At 46.2% G+C, this 20,504-nt stretch overlaps 2 protein-coding genes across 4 annotated transcripts in view; one reads left to right on the forward strand and one right to left on the reverse strand.

Annotated features, from left to right (window-relative positions):
- The window catches only part of CRAMP1 (cramped chromatin regulator homolog 1), a 63,508-nt gene extending 57,169 nt beyond the window's left edge, over positions 1-6,339 (reverse strand). Inside the window, exons 1-2 of one of the 2 annotated variants that reach the window (XM_045820727.1) lie at positions 6,061-6,339; positions 3,626-3,966 (exon numbers count right to left, since the gene is read on the reverse strand). In XM_045820727.1, the coding sequence (XP_045676683.1) occupies positions 3,626-3,965 (340 nt within the window). In that variant the 5' untranslated portion in view covers position 3,966; positions 6,061-6,339. Of the gene's footprint in view, positions 1-3,625; positions 3,967-4,341; positions 4,447-6,060 lie in introns of those variants that run through there. The other variant, XM_045820728.1, reaches the window with a different exon arrangement.
- Positions 6,340-7,954: 1,615 nt separating this feature from the next.
- Positions 7,955-20,504, forward strand: part of IFT140 (intraflagellar transport 140) — a 98,025-nt gene continuing 85,475 nt past the window's right edge. Inside the window, exons 1-3 of one of the 2 annotated variants that reach the window (XM_045820917.1) lie at positions 7,955-8,052; positions 12,586-12,760; positions 15,731-15,952. In XM_045820917.1, coding sequence (XP_045676873.1) covers positions 12,614-12,760; positions 15,731-15,952 — 369 coding nt within the window. In that variant the 5' untranslated portion in view covers positions 7,955-8,052; positions 12,586-12,613. Of the gene's footprint in view, positions 8,053-8,494; positions 8,559-12,585; positions 12,761-15,730; positions 15,953-20,504 lie in introns of those variants that run through there. The other variant, XM_045820918.1, reaches the window with a different exon arrangement.

Raw genomic sequence — 20,504 nt, forward strand, 5'->3', positions numbered from 1 at the left:
GGCAGCCCAAGATTATGCAAAATATAAGTACAGTGATTTACTAATTCTTAAGCAGAAGCACAGTAAAGTCAGCCAACGCGGCCCAATTGTGGAGATGGTGTGTTTTGTGACTAACTCCCACGACGAGGGGAAGGCGAGTTCGGGGGTAGGGGGAGAGGACACAGGACACAATGAAAACAAGGGTCTGGCTCTATCCCATCATAGGCACTGCCTCAGCCCCACTGTCCTGACAAGATGGCAGCTTGGCAGCATGCTTGCGACCCCTACCCCCTACCTCCTCCCCACAGGGACTCCCCCTTGCCTGTCCACCAGCTCAGATTCAGGCTACAGCCCCAGATCCCAAAGTCAAGCACATTTCACCCAGAGAAGCACTGAAAGTCCATTAAGCACAGCCTTTAGGGCCTTGGTACAGTATCTACTGTGCTGAGCCACGTACTGACACTATCCTCATTTATAGACAAAGAAACCAGGAGGCACTAGTTCACCCAGAATTGAACTCACAAGGAGGGAAGGGCATCAGGGGCTCTGTCTCCTGGCCCATGCTCTCACAGATCTGTGAATTCTGGGTTTCGGTCTCAAATGTGTCCTCCAGTCACTCAGGGCAGCACAGCAGGGCTACAGGAACATTTGTTTTTGCATCAGGCAGATCCACTGGTTTCTCATCTGCCGCTTACCTTCTGCTTAGGTTACGTACATTATTTAAACAACAAACATCAGTCTCTGCACCTATTTAATGGTAATGTAGCCTTGGCTGGTGTGGCTCAGTGGACTGAACACCAGCCTATGAACCAAAGAGTCACCGATTGGATTCCCAGTCAGGGCACATGCCTGGGTTGCGGGCCAGGTCCCCAGTAAGGGGCGCTTGAGAGGCACATTGATGTTTTTCTCTCTCTCTTTCTCCTTCCCTTCCCTTCTCTAAAAATAAATAAATAAAATCTTAAAAGAAAGTTTAATGGTAAAGTAAGAGATGCATGATGCCTGGCACATAGGTGCTAAATCTTAGCTACTTTCCCCTTATAATTCAAAGTGAATTCAAATTATACTAGAAAAAGTTATTTTTTATTTAAGTTGACAAGAGTCTGTTGTTATAGAGAAAGAAGACACAGTTGTGGACAGGAATAAAATGAGGAGGACTTCTTTTTCTCCACTCTTTTCCAAACTCACTGCAAGATTCTCACAACCCTTAAGACTAAAACTGGCAAGAACAGTAAGTAATCAAAGGAATCTCCAATGACTGGACTGTGATTATTCCTTAAGCCTAACAAAAATTATATTTTTCTGAAGAGAAAAAATAAAAATGCCAGCACAGAAGTCCTTACTTAACATCATTGATAAGTTTTGCCACTTCAAGTGAAATGACATGCAATGAAACTGATTTTACCACAGGCTGATTGATATAAACAAAAGTGATATTCCAAGGGCATCTCATCACCATGATAATAGGAATGGAATTTGAGGACTTGCTATAGTGTTCATTTCCTTACCAATCTACGCTCACCGCCCCAATTGGAAATTTCCATAGTGTGTAAGACAAATGCTACTCTAAGGATGCTTTTCAAAGGTTGGGAGCATGCTGTCACATGACCTTCTTTTCTGACTGTTAATGGAGATGTCAAGGGAGCAGAGGTTGCTCTGAGGCATAAGAAGGGGGACATTTTGGGGTCCTGGGTGTGAAGAAGTGCATCCCAAGGACCCTGGTAGCCCAAGCTCAGAGCACAGTCATGAGGAGCTAAAGGCCTGATGCTGGCTGAGAAATTGTGAAGGAAAAGAGACACACTTCCTACTCCTCTTCAGTACAGCTTTATTATTTTACTTAAAGAAGTATTTTTTTGCTAAGAAACTGCGTAAGTTGCAAGAAGCACAAATTCTAACACATTTCCACTTTACTAACAGAAAGGCAATGGTTTCTCCAAGCCACACACTGGGGACAGGAACTAATCACAGAAGCACCAAGGACCTGACTGGTGGCTAATCCAGGAAACATTTTCCCTCTGAGCTAGTCCTACTCAACTATGCAAGTGAAGGAAACTTCCCCTAATTACCTGTCAGAAATGTAACTGACCACTCAAGCGTTAGCACCTTACACACAGGTAGCCATTTACAGGTGAGAGTGCTTCTACACCAGCACCTCATCTCATCTTAGCTGCCATACTTCAGAGAGTGGAGCAGTGAGCAGTCACTGCTGTTTCTCATTTCACAGGTGAGGACGCCTCTGGTGGAAAAGCATATTCAAGAGGTCAAGTGAGTAGACCAAGGTCAGAGGGCTAGTGTGACAAGGCTGTATATTCTGACTGAACTCCAGATTCAGGGCTTCTGAAGCTACAAACAAACTCTCAAGGCACCCCAGGAGCTTACACTTGATAACTTAAGACACACCTGTAACTAGGAATGGAAAAACTATTTTTTACAAAACAAAGCCAGGAAAACAATATTTTCCTAATCAATCAGCAACTATCACATCCAAAATAAATTTATGAGGCAAGTTTTAGTTTCTGAAATATACTAAATTACCTTATACTTACATCTTAAGCACTAACATCAAAATTCTTTACCAAAAAATTAGTAAGGCCATGATTTCAGAAGCCAGTCCTCAGCTGAGAATGAGACAGAGAAAAGCAAGTTTAATCACATACATTTAACAGAGATCTGTAAAATGGGTTCTCTGTTAGCATCTAAACTATTTCTTTTTAAAACTATCGGGATCATCTAATAAATTTAAAAGACCATTTCCTAAGGAGCTAAATTCAAGTGTTTTCATGCAAAACTCACTGGAAATTTACATTATATTTGCTATCTACCAAAGTGCTACAAACTTTGACCTGAAACAAAAAAGATGTTAAGAGCAATTCATTTGTACAATTAAGGAAAAGCAAAATACTGGGAAAAAAAAAAGCAGATAAAAGAAAACAATGAAGAACTAGCATATCAGGAGCAAAATTGACACATGGTTTTCTTATTATTTTGGTAGGGACCCCAGAAAAGCTCTAATATTCTCAGTCACCCCAGAATACCATGATAAACAAGCTGCTGTTCTTTTAAATCAGGCCACAAATGTTTTTACTACCTGCTACCCTACGAGAGAGACTTTCCAAGGCACAGAAACCTTGTCTTGAAGCCTTGAATAACTTTTGAGCCTAGAATACTTAAGCAGAAGGTGAAGAGGCCAAGTCAGACCCCGGGGGATATTTTTGGTGTCTTATCAATCTTCCCCCAAATGAGCTAATGTTTAGAAACTTCCCCCAAATGAGTCTCTAAAGCCCATTCTTTTGTTGTATTTCCACCATCTGACATCCGGCAAAGACACCACAGGTATTTTCTCTCTCCATTTCCAAACTATTGTGTGCTGTACAAAATAGCCTAAATTATCAATGATTCTTTAGGGGCGGGGGGTAACCTTCAGGAATCGATTGTACTTGCTCCAAGAAAGGATACTTACTGCCTCTTATAGCATAGTTTAAATATAGGAAAAAGCAGCCTATTTGGAGAAGAAAAAGGGCACGTCCCCTCCAAGAGTGCCACCCCAAATGTGGGACAATTTCGGGGGTGGGTGATCCTGATGGAGCTGCAGTGGAGGCCCGAAGGTGAACACAGGGCACACCCTGGGAAGGGGCTGGGGCCCCCGTACCTTTTCCGCGAGGCCCAGAGCTGCTGGCGCTGCTGCTCCCCCCGGCGCCTGACGAGTCCTTCCTGAGCCTTTTGCTTTGTGGCCTCACGCTGGACCGTAGGAAGTGGTGCTGGTCCTGGGGGCAGGAGGGCGGTGGGGACGGGGCCTGTGGGCCGCCCTCGGGGGCCGGGGGGCCGCCGCCTCGGGGGGTCTTGCTGTCCCTCTTTGTGCCACCGCTGTCTTCGGCCGCGTCCCCACCACCGGCCCCCTCTCCCTCCAGTGCGTCCTCATCGGCTGCCCTCTTGCCCAGCCTCTTGAGCCCTTCCTCCCCGCCGCCGCCGTCTCCCAACTTCACTGTCATCCTGCGGGAGAGGAGAGGGGCCCTGGTGAGGCAGGCACAGCCTGAAGCCGCTGCGAAGTTTAGCCGCCCGCCTCCCTCTCAACATGGCCGCCGTTGTTTGTTCCAGGTCCTCCCACGGCCCGCCCGCTGCCAGCCGGCCGAGTCAGCCACCCCGAACCCCGAACCCTAGCCCAGGCCCCCCACCCAGACCCCGTGGCCTAGGACACGGAGGCGCCAGGGGAGGCGGGCGGCAGCTCGGGGGCCGCGCCCAGACGGCCATGCCCGCAAGGCGCCCCAACCCGTCGGGGTCGAAAGAGATCCAGGGCCCAAAGGGACCCGGGCCCGGGATTCGAGGTTCGCTTCTTGGGTCCCAGCGTCGCAGCCCGAAGCCACTTACCCAGCGGGGCGCAGTTCACGACCTGCGAGGCGAGCAGCCTGCGCGTCGGCCTCGCTCCCTGGGCTGCCTGGGCCGGCCGGGCCTCGGCACCCTCGCCCCCCGACTCCACCCCTTCTCGACCTCGAAAAGGCGCGTGGCACCTGGCCAGCGCACCTGCCCCGCACGCCGGCCCCCAAAGTTGGCTCCAGAGCGGTGAGAGGGGCCCGGATCCACCCTGGCAGGGGAGAGGCGCGGGCTCACCTGCGTTCACAGAGAACTCCGTAGTGGCCCGCGGCTGCCTGTCTGCCTGCTTATTTTTAAACAGACATAAAGAAAAACAAGCTCAGGGTTTCTGGGAATCTTGCTTCCCAGGGTGGGAGATGTGTGCCGCAGCGGAGATTTACGAAATTAAAATGTTTTTTGGTTTTGTTTTGTTTTGTTGGCAACAAAGGAGCCTGTTGCATGGAACAGGTTGGATCCACCCATGAAAGGGGCAGCCCAGTTACGTCCAGGTCCAAATGCAAGAATGGGTAGAACAGAATTGTGTTAAAACTCTTAGTATCCACTAATAAAATGCTTGCATTAACTTTGTTCCCCACAACTGTGTGAAATGTCAACAACAAAATGTGATGACTGAAAATGCAGCCCAAGAAGCAGACCTACTCAAAAATAAGCGGAGATAATCAGGCACCTATCCACAGTATAAGCCCAGAAACAGTAATGTGTACATGTGATGTAGCAAGAAAGAGAAATGTTAGATTCCTCAACAGGTGTTGACGCTATGCCCAAACTGTGTTTGACCAGCTCAACACAACTGAGGACAGGAACATTACCATTCCATTAAAAAGAAAACGAGCACAAGGCATCCAGGCTAATAATATAGAGTAACAAGGGCGAGCAAGGACCTTTCATAGAAAGGTTTGCAAATGAGTAAAACTTAGAGTAATACCTACTACTGCTCTCATGTATTCTGTCACAAAAAAAAATCTCCAGTTTTCATCTGTTGTATATGTCATTTGAATTCACTGTAGTTAAAACAAAACAAGACAAAACACTGCCAAGGAACAGAATCACACCGGACAAACACCCAAACTTAAAGAACTTCTCACTATTCATGTCTCAACCTACCCATTTCTACTTAAGAAAGCTGAATGTATATCAAAGAACCCTTTTCTGGTGTATCACGTGGAGAACCCCACTTCCCAGGGGCCTATCATCCCAAAGCTACCCACAGTCAAGCCAGGACTCAGGCAAAGCATTCATCAGCCACAGCAGAATAATTTGCCCCTTTGTCAGATTGAATGTTAAGACACTGAATTAAACATAGAAGGATACGGCTTTTCAGAATTAAAAGGATATCGATACATTTCAGAATTTTCCTCTAAGGTTGAGGGGAAACACGAAAATGGATACCTCTTACTAACACTTCCAACATTACTTCTAGAACGTGCGCAGAGGTGGAATCGCCTCAACCCCAATCTCCGCTCGACGCCGTTTGTCACGTTTCATTTAGGAAAAAGCAAAACTCTCTTTTGGGGCCGATTTCTGGCTGCACACAAAGCGCGCTGTCAACACAACAATTTTCGCTCCCCAAGCAGCTCCGACAAAGCACCGTGAGCGTAACCACAGCTGCAAGGACGCAGGCCGCTCTCCCGCAGTTCCGATCCAGCGGGGAGCTCGGCCTTGCCACAAGAGCCGGTCGAGGTGGCCTACCCCTTTCGAACTTCAGCCTCTGGTTACCTTTTTCATCAATGGCTCTCAGCACCCAGGCTTCCCCGGCCCCCGGGGGCCTACCCGGCGCCCTCAGATCCGGCCGGGCGGGGCAGCCCCGGGCCCGGAGCGCCGGCTGCACCGAGTCTGCGACGCTGGTGTGGTGCTCCCACTTTGGAAACAGTCACTGGGTGACGCTCACCCCGGCACGTCCCCTCCGCAGCCGGGGTACGGCTGACTGGGCTGCGGGAGCCAGTACCGCCGCCCCTCAGCCTCCCAGAGACCCGACCAGCCGCGCTCAGCAGTTCCGGCTACGGCGGCCGGCTGAGACCGCAGGGGCGGAGCGCGGGGCGGGACACGGTAGGCGGGCGCGCGGAACGGGGAGGGGCAACGCGCGCGGGGACGAGCACGTCCGAAATTTTCAGCGGGAGCTCCCTTCAAGAGCTCTCCTATTGGCCAGTTGCAGGCGCGCGCGCTGGCACGCCCAGACGCTAAGTAGGGGCGGGAGGGTAGTCTACGACGCGAGTAATGTTGTGACACCGCCTCGAGACTTTGCGGTTGGTGCGTCTCTCCGGATTGGTGAATCGACAGCCAATAGTTTCAGTGCCCTAGCTGTGATTGGTCAGGGCAATATGACGGATGCGTGAGAAGAAAACACCGCCTCAGCTCAGAGTGTTGAATCCGGCGCGAAAGAAAAAGTATAGAAGTGCAACTGAGGCGCTTAAACGCACGCTTTCTTAGGTTGAGTGTGTGCTTTTGAAGACTGGGCGTAATGGATGGTGCTGGACATTTAGGCCCTTTTCCTTAATTCTAGTATTTATGTGTGTGTGGGGGGGGTAAGAGTGATGGTGTTTAAGGATGCAAACTTGGTAGGGAGTAGTAAATAAGCCATAGAGATCAAATGCACAATATAATGAATACAGACATGGCTGTACCGCAATTGGTAATGTGATAAATAAGCTATATGGACAATCATATTACAGTATATAAATGTATCAAAGCAACATCACTGTATACCTTAAGTTTACACAATATTACAAGTCAAATTTATTCCTTAAAAATTATTTATGAAAGTGGGTTTTTTAAAAACAATCTTCCTTGTAGGCTCCTATCCCGACTCATCCAGTGGTGCCTACATTTTCTTCTAAATTTTTTCAGTTGTTTAACAATGAACCTTTTTGCTCTAGTGACTTTATTTTTTTTAATGATCTGACATTGCTTTGTTTTTCAAAGTTAGTTTACCCCTGACCGTTAAGGTCAGAGCGCACGTTGTTAATGCCTTTAGGAATGCAGTCTGCCCCCCAAATCAGGTTGGTTTCTAATGGACGGGATGAACCCGTGTCGTTGGCTAGCATTTTCTCGCCAAAGACATCCATCCATATGGCCCCAAAAGCATTGAACGCAAGCGATCAATTATCTAGTAACTTCAAGGAAGTATATCGAATCAATTGCCTTTTCTCAGAATACTCTTGAACCACCACCTCTTCCTTGAGGTCAGACGAAGCGGAGCCTAGAAACGGTCTTGAGTAAAGAAGACCTCACAATAAGTTTAACAAGAGAGTACTCTCGAAGAAGATGGCGTTCCGTTTCTCCCCCACAGTCTCTGCTGCCTTCCTTCACCCTCTGACAGACTGACGCGGTTGGAAAACTGTAACTACCGCAGCAGGTTCCGACAGACTTTGCATCGCCGTCACCCCTGGAATTTCGCCAGTTCCCTTCTCTGCGCACAACGGCATACTCAGGCCTCTTGGTCCTCTTTTCCTATCTAGCATTGCTGATTATAGACAAGCTGGGATAGGGAAAAACTATCCCGCGAGACCGTGGAACTCGCCGCGGGAGGGAACCCGCGGGGGAATCTAGTCCTCCGAGCAGCACGACTGTTCCCGATCGTTTTCGGTTCTTTCCGGCCTCTCGTGGAGCTTCGGGGAGCCTCGGCGTCTGTGTCGCTAACCTCGGCTGTTTCCGCTTTCGGCTAGCACCCGTTGTCCTGGCAACGCGCGGCGGCGCTGTGGTCCTGGAGAGGTGAGAGCAGCCTATGGAAAGGGCACCGGGGGGCCGAGGGTGAGGGGTCGGGGAAGTGAGAGGTCTGGGAACCGGGAGCCTGAGGATGATGATGATGAAGTGGGTTCGAGGCGGGGCTCGGGTGGTGCTGCGGCTGTGGGGCTGGGAGGAGGGCTAAGTCCAGGCGCTAGACCGGGTCCAGCGGCCTCCCAAGTTATTTCATCCGGAAATCCGGTGTTGGCGGGTCTCCCGCGGCCCCCGGCGGGTCAAGGCTATAAAGTGAGGGCCACCTCAGGCACAGTTCAGATCCTACTAAAGGCTGCGTGGTCGTGCGAGCCTTGGAGGTGTTGACTAGGTAGATTAGTGGGGTACGCTGGGAGAGCACTCGGTATCTAAGGGCGGGGAGAAAATAAGAAACCACCTTTCTGCCAGCCGCACCGACCCAACCAGGGAAGGCTTTCCCTCCTGTGCCGGAGATGTAGCTCTGACCTCGCCGGTCCCCAGGCCTGGGGCCTGTAGCCTGGAGGGTGAGACTTTACCAAGTGGCCACTAGCGCCTGACCCCCACCCCTGCCCGCTCAACCCGTTTCTCCAATTATTTCCGATTCCCTTGTGCAGCATCTCCAAACAGAAAAGCAACTTGAATTAGCCTTAGTACCGCAAACCCCTCGGTTGAACGATTCCCAAAAGTTGGTTTAATAGAGGCAGTAGAGATGTTGGATGGTTGGAGCCAAGAGGAGTAAGTTGATTAGAACAAATAAAACTTCTTTCTTCCCCCAAAGTTTATATATATTTACCGAATGCTTTAATGTTCCAGTGACCCTGAGTTTGTTTTAAGGAAAAGAAATTCACTTGTTTCTGAACTGATGCTATTAGTAGATGTTATTGGTAATGATTTTATTAGTCATTTCTCCTTCTGTTTACTCTGGTAACTACTTTTGTAATTATGCAGGTGATACTTATTCACTGTAGGAAAATGTTAAAATTCAGATATAAATGGCCCTGGCTGGCATAGCTCACTGGATTGAGCGCAGGCTGCGAACCAAAGTGTCGCAGGTTCGATTCCCAGTCAGGGTACATGCCTGGGTTGCAGGCCATGACCCCCAGCAACCACACATTGATGTTTCTCTCTCTCTCTCTCTATCTCCCTTCCCTTCCCTCTCTAAAAATAAATAAATAAAATCTTTAAAAAAATTCAGATGTAAGGAATGATAATCATACATAGCATAAAAAGGGACTCATTCTCTCTGGCTTGTAACCCAATTTTTACAGCTAACAGAACATCTTTCCTTGCTAAAAAGTATCTTCATCACTTATTGGGGCCTGTTCTGTGCAAGGCATTGTTCTGGGGCCTGAGGATGCTCCAGCAGTTTCCCACCCTGTGGGGCAGATAATCCGGTAGGGAGTGGAGGGTGGTCGGTCAAGTACACATGCAGCGACGGAGAACTACAGGGTTCTATGGAGACACTGGGCAGAAGCACCAAACAACCTAGAAGTTAAGTCCCAGAGCTCCCAGGAGGACGGGAGGTTTCCTGAGTACCCAGAGGAAGGATGTGGGGAAGAGAGCCCTGGAAAAGCCTCAGGCAGGAGGAAATGAGTAACAGAAAGATCCGTTAGCATACATGCTTATGACAAAGTGATGTTTGAAGTAAAAAATTCAGAGAAAATCTGGTTTAAATATTTCAAGTGCTATTATAATTTTTTCCCCATCATTACAAGTTAGGTAACTTTTCTCATTTTGCAGAGGAATACTTTCATGAAGTAAACTTGTTAAATATGAATATGAATTTCCCATAGTCCAGAATTTAGACACTTGTTTGGCTGCAACATGTTAAAACCCACTTTAAAAGGTTTCCTTTGCTATATTAAATCACCAGGTGTTTATCTAGTGTGTTTTCATTTTTTTTTATTTTAGTCATTGTTCGAGTACAGTTTTCTCCCTTTTACGTATTTTCATTTTTAATGGCTTTGTAGTTTTGCATAGGACTTTGTACTCAAAGAAATTAGAGCCCTGACTAATATAGGTGTCCCCCAAGAGAGCAGTTCCCAACTTTTCCAGCAACCAGGGACCAGTGTCATGGAAGACAGGTGTGGGGGAGAGGGGATGAAGACAGTAGGCAGAGCTCAGGCAAGCTTCCCTTGCATCCCGGTTCCTAACAAGCCATGGACCAGTACTGGTCTGTGGCCCAGGGACTGGGGACCCCTGCCCTAAGTGATGTGTGTGTGCAGGAGACCCATAGATCTTGTCCTTCCCCTGACTCCAGTCCCCACAACCCAGCCAGTGCCTGGCTGCTCCCACAGGATCCCTGAATGAGTGCTGGGCAGTTTGTGATGGTAAGAGCACAACTTCAAAAATTGTGCCTTTGTTTAGTATTCAGGTATATACTCACAAGAAGAAGGTAAACATTTGAAATGTGACAGTTCATTTGTATCCACATGCTTTCCAGCTTCCCTGAAGGGATTTCCTTCTCTGAATCCACACCGAGCTTTTGTGACTTCCTCTGATACAACTATTGTATTACTCAGCCAATAGCATAGTCCATTCCCTACCATGATAGAATAATAGAATTTTGCAGGTGTTGAATAGTTTTTTTACACTATTTTTTGTTGTGACTAAAAATGCATAATACAAAATTTATCATTTTAACTATTTTACGTATAAAGTTCAATGGCATTAAGTACATTCATCTTGTACAACCATCACCACCATCATCTCCAGAACTTCTTTCATCTTCCCTAACTGAAACCCTGTATACATTAAACAACTGCCCCCCACCTCATCCTCCAAGCTCCAGTGAGCATCAATCTACTCTCTGAATTTGACTATTGTAGGTGTCTCATATAAGTGGAATCATACAAGTACATTATTTGTGCTTTTGTATGTGGCTTATTTCACTCAGCATAATGTCTTCTAGGTCCATGCATGCTGTGATGTGTCAGAATCTCATTCCTTTTTTTTAATCTTTACCCAGGGACATGCTTATTGATTTTTGAGAGAGGGGGAAGTAGGGAGAGAGAGAGAGGGAGAGAAACATCAATTGGTTGCCTCTTGTATGCGTCCCTACTGGGGATCGAACCCACAGCCTAGGCATGTGCCCCGACCAGGAATAGAACCAACAACCTTTCAGTTTTTGAGATGACACTCCAACCAACTGAGCCACATTGGCCAGGGCAGAATGTCATCCCTTTTAAAGGCTGAATAATATTCCATTATATGCATATATAATATCACATTTTGTTCATTCATTCATCCATTGATAGGCATTTACATTGTCTCCACCTTTTGGCTACTGTGAATAATGCTGCTATGTATATTTGTGTGCAAGTACCTGTTCAAGTCCCTGCTTTGCTCAATTCTTTGGGTATATACCCAGAACTGGAATTGCTGCGTCATGTAGAAATTCCACGTTTAATGTTTAAGGAATCACTGTATTGCTTTCCAATAGTGGCTGCAATCTTTTTCATGTCCACATGTTCCAATTTCTCCATACCCCCTCCAATACCTATTTTCTATTTTTCTAATAATAGCCATCATAATGGTTATGAAGTCACCCTACACATACTCTGTTCCCTACTGATTAGCTTCCCCAAACTGATCCTAGGGAATGGAAAATTGGGCAGAAGTCAGACTATCATTTCATTCACCATCCCACCCCTCCCTTGAAGGTACAGTATGTACATATTTTCCAGGAAAGGAAGGAAGGAAAGAAAGGGTGGGAAAGAAGGAGGGAAGGAAAGAAAGAAGGAAATTAAGTTCCTGTAACTAATGAAGTTCAACTTCTCTGCAGTTGCTGTGGGCTTGTTTTCTTGACTCTCTAACAGAGGAATCCTTTTGCCTTCTACAGCCTGATAGTCGGAGGTGAAGAGAGCCTTGGTTTTCAAGCATTATCAGAAATTGAGTACTAGGTTTTTCTGTATGTACATTCTCTTCAGTGAAGCAGTTTGCTTTTATTTGGTTTGAAAATGTTTTTCTTTTTTTCAAAAAAGATTTTATTTATTTTATTTTTAGAGAGAGGGGAAGAGAGAGAGAAAGAGAGAGAAAAACATCAGTGTGTGGCTACCTCTCTTATGCCCCACACTGGGGACCTGGCCCGCAGCCCAGGCATGTTCCCTGACTGGGAATCTAACCAGTGACCCCCTGGTTTGCAGGCCAGCACTCGATCCACTGAGCTACACCAGCCAGGGCTGAAAATATTTTTCTTAAAGGGGACTATAGAGATATAAATTGTCCTTATTATGATTGGAGTAAAAATCATCGAGGATTACTCGGGTAGTCCAGGTGGCAGGGCTTTTCTTTGCTGTTTGATGGCAAGAAGTTTTACTGTTTTCCTTCATGCTCTGGATCATTGCAAGTCCAATCCCTTGCTTTTAATTGCATGTTTTTTTTTTCCTGCTAGCGACCTTTTCCTCATGAAATTGCTTGAAATCAGTATGAAGCAGCATTTATAAGTTGCTGAATGTCTCATGAATATAGGTTTGTGATGCTTTTCTTTCCTAATTCTGTACACAGTCGTTTTGTTTAAAACCACAGGGCTTGGTGGTTTTTCTCCTGCAGGTTTCAGCCCTGACTATTCAGTTTCATCATGGCCCTCTACTTTGACTACCGAATAGAAGCCCCAGACTCAGTTGGGTCTCCTTCCCACATCAGTTGGCACCCTGTTCATCCATTCCTGGCAGTTGCCACCATGGGCACAACCTCAGGAGGCAGTGTGGATATATACCTGGAGCAAGTAAGTACTGAGAAGCAAAGATTATGATTTCATTAGCTTCTGGCGCTTTTCTTCTCTTTTATTCTGTGTGTGTGTGTGTGTGTGTGTAAGGGGTGGGGGTGTAAGGGTTTGGGGTGTAGGTGAGTGTGGTAGGGAGTATGTAGGATGTGTGTGGGGTATGACATATGAGTGTGTGTGTGTATGTATGAGTTCTCACTGAGGTCTTAACTCCCACCATTATAAAAGCCTTATTATGTGGATAATTCTTTTCCCTCTGCACTTTAGGTTTGGGGACATACTTAGAAATGTTTAAGACAGAATCTACAGTCAATTCATAACCACTAACCAGAAATGGCCCCTTGGCATTGTCTATCCGTCCTGATCCAGTCTCCCCATTAGCGCACATTAGCCATTTAAAATTACTAGTTTTCTGTAGATGCCATGACAAATGACAGCAAACTGGGTGGCTTAAAGCGATAGAAATGTATTCTTTCCCAGTTCTCGAGGCCAGAAGCCTGAAATGAGGGATCAGCAGGGCCTCGCCCTCTGAAGGCTACAGGAAGGATCTTCCAGGTCTGTCTTTGCTTCCGGTTGCTAGCAGTCCTGGTGTTCCTGGGTTTGTACCTGTACCACTCTAGTCTCTTCCTGCATCATCACAGAGCTGTCTCCTCTGTGTGTCTCCTCGTCTATTAAGGATGCAGTCGTATTGGATTAGGCCCAACCTAATGACCATTTTAACTGGATCCTCTGCAAAGGACCTGTTTTTAAATAAGGTCATATCACAAGTATCACTTGTTGGGACTTCAACACATCTTTTTGGGAATTTTCACAATTCAACCCAGAGCAAAAATTTTCTAGATGCTCCTCAAACTTTCGATACCCCCCACCAAAATTCTCAGTGCACAACACACCTCGTACTTTACATAGAAGATCAGATTTCCCTCCCCACCTACTTCTCAGCTCTCTGCAGTCTCACTGCAGCCAGATACTCACTGCAACCCAGATACTCCACCCAAGCAGCTAGAGTCAGCAGCAACGTCTGCATAGCTCTGTGTGCTCCGGGGTCCTTATCTTATGTCCCTCCTCCCTGCTGCTGCACACTCTTGTGAGGGTCTGTGGGAAACACGCCACGGAACTCACAGGGGCTCTCCTCTCCCCTGCCTCCTCCATCCAGCTTGTCTCTCCTTCCAGCCCGGGAACGTTGTCGGCATGCCTGGAGCTTGTCTAGGCCTCTTCTCCCTCTGTTTCCTCCCTCCTCCTGTGACTGTCACCATCTATCAATGAACGACTTATAAGCCTGTATCTCCAGCCCACAAGGCCCCCCTGAAATACGGACTTAGAAATCCAGCTGTCCTCAGGACATCTTGGTGTTTGACACAGACCTCAAACTTTACAAGTCCAAACTAAACTGAACTTTGCCCCACTGTCCCTGCCCCACACTTACCTTTGAAAATGGAGTGTTCTCCATCTTGATGCCTAGGACAGGGACCTGGGAATGATGGTGACACTCCCTCCCCACCTTGTAATCCATGGCCAAGTTCACCTGGTTTATCCCCGGAGCCTGCAGTAAACTAAGCACAGCTTGCTCACTGCAGCACCTGTGCCCCGAAGGTCCTCCCCATCCCCGTTCCCCACATAGGGCAGAGCCATCTTTGGGACTCATACCTGGAGTCCGCCACTACTCCCACCTTCCCCACCCCCAAATTGCTCTTTGGGTAAGGACAGAAATACCCGATGTGGCCCCCAGTGCCCTAAGGCCTGGCTTGCATGCCTCACATGGTTCTCCTCCTTCTGTGCCACATGTGCACCTGGCCTTCCAGGGCCTTCCCCCATTGCATATGCCAATAATGCCTCCCTTCTATGCCGTGCCCTCTGCACACGGGTGTCTCCCCTGACCTGTTTGCTCGGTTCCTATATCAGTCCTCCAGGTGGAAGTGGCTCACTGACACTTCCTAAGGAAGTCCTTCCCTACCTTCCCCCACACTAGGGCAGAACCTCTTGGTGTCTCACCTGCCTCATCGTTGGAGGTTTCATCTGTGACACTTGTCACTCTTTCTCCCTTCCATAGGTAGAAGCTCAGCCAGGGCCCCTGGCTGCTCTCGTGTTTGTGCAGCCCAAGCTCAAGGGCAGTGTCGCCCAGCTTCTTTGGAGTAGGTTCCTCCCTTCTAGGAGTCAGAGAACTCTCCGATATGTAGTATAACATTTTCTTTAGAATAAATATTAGATTCCAAAATAATAGCAATTTTAGAAAAAAAATTAAAATTTAGAAAATTAAAAAAAATACTATTACAAAGCAAAGTATACTTCTTGTGTTTCTAATTGGTACAAGGGAATCCTAAGTAGTTGTTAGATGATACTGAGGTCACCGATGCAGCGGGTATAACGAGGTTACTGGAAAGAATCTGGTAGGAGTCCTGTGAACAAATAAAATCAATCTCTGAAAACACACATATTTATACCCTAAACCTGTTTCCAAGAATATACAAGCACATATTCCGTTAGCTATCGGAGCAGTAGCATCATCAGACATCACAGAGCCTCTGGGAAACTCCCCTGCACACTGGTGAGAAAATGAACGTGAACAGGCAAATAACCTCTTAGTGTCATTCTGAAAGTAACTGGCCTTGCAGGCCCTGAAAAGGCTTTGGGCGTCATCCGACCACACTTTGAGAACCTCGGGGTCAACAAACTTTACCTGGCCTACCACTTGTTTTTATAAATAAAGTTTTATTGGAACTCATTAAAACACTAGCTAGCCGCTGAGCAGCTGAGAGTATGTCTTACTCCTTGATACACTGGTCGGTATGGTCTGTTGTGTGTTAATAGCTCAGCTGGGGTAAGATTGGTGTTTCAGTGAAAATTAGATAGAACAGTTCCTTAATAAACAGCTCTTTATAACTTCTAGCTGATGACAATTCCATCGATTACCCAGAATTTCTTCGTGTAGCTGCCACTCTCTGTAATACGGGATTCACCTCTTGTCTGTCACAGGGTGAGCGTGTGCCTGATACGCATATTGAGAGGTCGTACCAGGTCACTTCTCTGTGCTGGCACCCGACGCGGCTGGTACTGGCTGTTGGATGGGAGACCGGAGAAGTGATTATGTTTAATAAGCAGGATAAGGAGCAGCATGCGGTCCCCCCAACGCACACCGCAGACATCACTGTCCTGAGTTGGAGCACCAGCGGAAACTGCCTCCTGTCAGGGGACAGGGTAAGTAGACAGCTGGTGACACTGATTTCAGATCTCAGCATTTGCTTGTTGGTACCCTTGGGGACACCCTAGGAAGGGTGTTAAAGACCAAATTATGTGAAATGTGTGGTTGCCAGATTCAGTTGATCTTGTCAGGTGTCATGGCAGATTTTGTTTTATACTGGAAGCAAGGTTTGAAAATTTTATTCTACCACCCCACTCTATGGGATGTCTATCATTTTTTAAATGAATTTTCTAGATAACTATATTCATAAAGATGGGGTGAATGACTTAGGTACTGTCAGTTTTATGGCACTGCCACATTACCAGCTTCCCTGAGCATACTTGTTTATTGCCTAGGAGTCCCTGATCCTGATTGTCCAGCTCAGAGATTTTTAACCTGCTTGATTTGCCCCTTGGGACAGTGGAGGAGGGCTCTTCTACCTGTGTTTAGTGGGTAGGGGCCAGAGATATTGCTTAACATCCTACAAAGCCAGGACAGACCCCACAACAGGGAATTATTCCACACAAAATGTCAACGGTGCTCGGGCTGAGAAACCCTGGTCTAGACCTAATCTGTTTCACAGATGTACAGCAGAAATTGTACAATATGTTCATTTACTACATGTTTCAGGTAATACATTTACGTGTTTCAAAATTCGAAAGGTAAGAAATGGTGTGTACTTTGAAAAGCCTCTCCACCCAAGCCCGTCAGTTTCCCCTCTCTACTCTCTGGCGTCCATAGCTGTTTGAAGTCCCTCCAGAGTTTCTGCAAGTACACACAGGCACATAAACATGCATTTGCTCCCCAATTTCCAATTTTGCAATATTTCAAATCTTTAGAGAAATTAAAAGAAGAGTACAAGGAACACCTGTATACCCTTTATTTTTTTAACTTATATTTAAAATTAATTAATTAATTAATTTTTTAGAGAGGGAAGGGAGGGAGAAAGAGAGAGAGAGAGAAACATCAATGTGCGGTTGTTGGGGGCCATAGCCTGCAACCCAGGCATGTGCCCTGACTGGGAATCAAACCTGCGATGCTTTGGTCCGCAGCCCGTGCTCAATCCACTGAGCTATGCCAGCCAGCCATACCCTTTACATAAATTCACTAGTTATTAACATTTTGATACATCTGCTCTCTCTCTATATATGTATATATTTTCCCTGATTATTTGAGAGTTTGTCACAGGCATTATACTTCACTCACCCCCAGATACTTTGGCACTGATCCCTAGGAATGAGGACATTCTCCCACATACCCACAGTATACCTGTGTATAGTAAACTCAGGAGAGTGAACATTGATGCAGTACTAGTACCTAGTGCGCAGCCCATATGACAGTGTTTCCAGTTGTCTCAGTAATGCCCTTTATAGCTGACTTTGTCCTATCCAGAATCCAGTCACAGCCATGCATTGTGTTTGGCTGTCATTTCTCTGTAGTCTCCTTCAATCAAGAACAGTTCTCTAGTCTTCTCTCTTTTGTTTTCTTTTTTGATCTTTCATGACATTGACCTACTTAGGAGTCCAGACTAGTTGTGTAGAATATCCCTCAGTTTAGATTTGTTTGCTTTTCTCTTTAGATTAAACATCTTTGGGTGGAGATACCACACAGGATCCTGTCCCCTTATTGTCCTCTCCTTTCACAGAAGCAAGTGACAGTATGCAATTGTGTTCTGTCTCTGCCCCTTTCATCTTACGCTGTGTCTTGCACATTTCTCCATGTTGGTAAACAGCAAGCTTCCTTCTCTTTTAGCCCGTCCTCCGTGTGAATGTACTATGATTTACTTCACCAGCCCCTGCCGATACACATTTCAGTGGTATCCAGTCTTGTTAAACAGAGTATGACACGGTGGCTAACCTCATGCTTTTGTCATTTCACACATGTGGAAGTTCAGAGAAATTCCTAGAAGTGGGATGGCTGAGCCTCGGGGCATGTGTGTTCGTGGTTTGGTGGATGTTCCCAAACATCCCACCGTGGGACATGTGCCAGTTCACACCAAGTCACCAGCATGTGCTTTCTCACAAGGTGTTGTAGCCAAATTCAGAAATTTGTCATCTAGTTTGCATTTCTCTTGCTATTGATGATGAATATCACAAGGACCTCTGACATTTGCTGTTCTAGTCTTGTCACTTGCCCATTCTTCTGTCACTTTGTTCCTTTTCTCTGGTTGATTTTTATTCTATTTTTCTATTCAATTCCCACCTAATGACATTGCCCAGTCCCCAGATTCTGACTTTCTTGGTGATATTTCCCTCCTCCCTGCTGTGGAATGCTCTGCAGATCCCCTGTGAGAGTAAAGGAATTCAAGATCATTGAATTTCATTATTCTCATTTGACTGTATTATATAACAATTAACAAAGTAGATTAATTCAGGTATAAAACTAAACTCAGATATGTGCTGACCGAGTCATAAGTGTCAAAATATTTAAGAACAGAAATATCTAATCTTTCTGAGAAAATCTAGACTATCTGGTCTTAATTTAATAATCGGCTCAACTAGGAAGAGAAGTAGTAGTAAATGAATAAGCACTTGGAATGCTGTACCGCTGAGTGCCTAGGCTTGGCTGAACATCTTCTCGCTTCTTCCACCAAGACCTTCCTTTAGTTAGTGTGGTTACCAGTGAAACAAACCCAGACTAGGAGAAGCAAGAAGATGCACTTAATCTGAGGCCATCAGAGTCTCCCAGGGTCTCTAGCGACAGGAACACAGTTGACTTTGGGACTATCTGGAGCCAAGAGGGAGGTGCTGACAGACACATCCATCTGCCGGCTCTGTGCTTTTCCATATACGTCCTACCACAGTTAGCTCTCTCTCTGGCCCATTAGATCCACGATGCAGAATCTCTAGCCAATGAGAATGAAGGAAATCACCTGCTATAGTTTCAGCTCCCACCCAGAGACCTGTTCCTCCTCCTTCTCTCCCAAATTCAGCCCGCGTCAAGTGCCCACACGTGCAGTAGTCAGCGGTGGCCAGGGAGGTAGGGAGATCCCTAGAAAAGGGATTCTGAGCAGATGTTCTATGAAGTTATCACTAGCAGTTACATGAGGAAGAAGTGGGGAGAATGACCCCTGGTCACACGGACGAGGTCTTGTTTGCCCTTTTGCTTTTGCAGAGCCCAGGGTAGGGTCCAATAAATGCACACATGACAAAGGACAAGTCAGCTCTTATTGTCATGATAAACTATTAGGAAACCTAGAAGGATGGCCTGTACTTTGAAGTGGCAGTATGTTGACATTTGCATCTAGAACATTCTTAACTTCACATTAGTTCCTTGAGTCATTAAACTCTGGCTCTTCAAAAATAAGACTAATTTTTCATGTTAGGGGTAACTCTTTTTTAGGGCCTTGCTTTATAAAATTACGTGAATGAAGTAACTTGGAAGGAATGACAGTGAAGAAAAAGCTCTGAACACAAAGAATTGCCCTGCGGGAATAGTGAGGTGTGCAAAAAAACAGTTAGAATCAGGTGGGGAACAAGGCTGCCACAAAGGAGATGGGACATCTCAGGGTTCCTCTCGATCTCCACTTTGTGTTGCATTTCCAGCCAAAGGAAATAGGTTCATTAGCCAGAACCTGAGACAAAGCACGTTCGACTCATTGCATCCTTGGGAGTCAGTGGAAGCTTAACTTGTGATCATACTGGGCTGCGTTTGTCCTTCTGTCAAAACAAGGTCTGTGCGATGGCATGAAATCACTACTGCTGAGGTACAAGGGCTGTGAACAACCTCTTCCTGAAAACAACAGCCCAGAAGTCTGGACACGCTCATTATGCCCTGATTGTATTCAGGAGCCTGATTGCATTGCCAATTAGAAGTTTTGTGTGCTAATAAAGATTTCTATAAAGGCAATTATTATGTTAAAAAATAAGTACTGGATGATCACACTTGAAGGGCAGAGCAGAGAGACATCTCTACAGATGTTTCGTGTGCATGAAACACCGTCGGACACGCAGGGTCCCACAGCACGGCTCTAGGGAGGAGGCGGGGTGGCAGGGAAGGGAAACATTTTCATTTTCTAGCCTTGTTTTTTTCACTATGCAAGCATCATTTTGAAAAAAATTACCAAACACAAAGGAAACAATAATGGTTTTATTCTTCATAAAGCTAGAAAAGTCAAAAGGAATTAGCTTGATGATACATACTATTCATATTGTATATATGTATACGTACTGATGTTATATGCTATTTTCAATCTTACATAACTTTTTGTAGAGATTTACTGTGTAAGTTGCTTTTAAAGCCAACCTTATGACAAATCATATTCCCATATACAATAAAGCAATGTTACCCAGCATGTGGGGATATTGGAATCAGTGCTGTTTGAAAGCAGGCTAGAAGGAAGAGTGTGCTGTGTGCTAAAATGTTCACCGACTTGAGCAGGAAACATGCCTTGAGGAGTGCCGGGCATCAGAGCAAATGCCCTTTGAAGACGGATTAAGATGGAAATACTGCCATTTGGCAAAGCTTAGCTCTCATCCCTGGTCATGGAGCCTCCTGGTCCTGTTGCAATGGAGCCGTCTCCTCCCTGCTGCCTTGAAGTTCTCTCACACTTGTATGAGCTGTTAATTT

This window comes from Phyllostomus hastatus, unplaced genomic scaffold (genome assembly GCF_019186645.2).
Source record: "Phyllostomus hastatus isolate PE091 unplaced genomic scaffold, TTU_PhHast_1.1 phas_scaffold_442, whole genome shotgun sequence".
In the NCBI taxonomy this organism is placed as follows: Eukaryota; Metazoa; Chordata; class Mammalia; order Chiroptera; family Phyllostomidae; genus Phyllostomus; species Phyllostomus hastatus.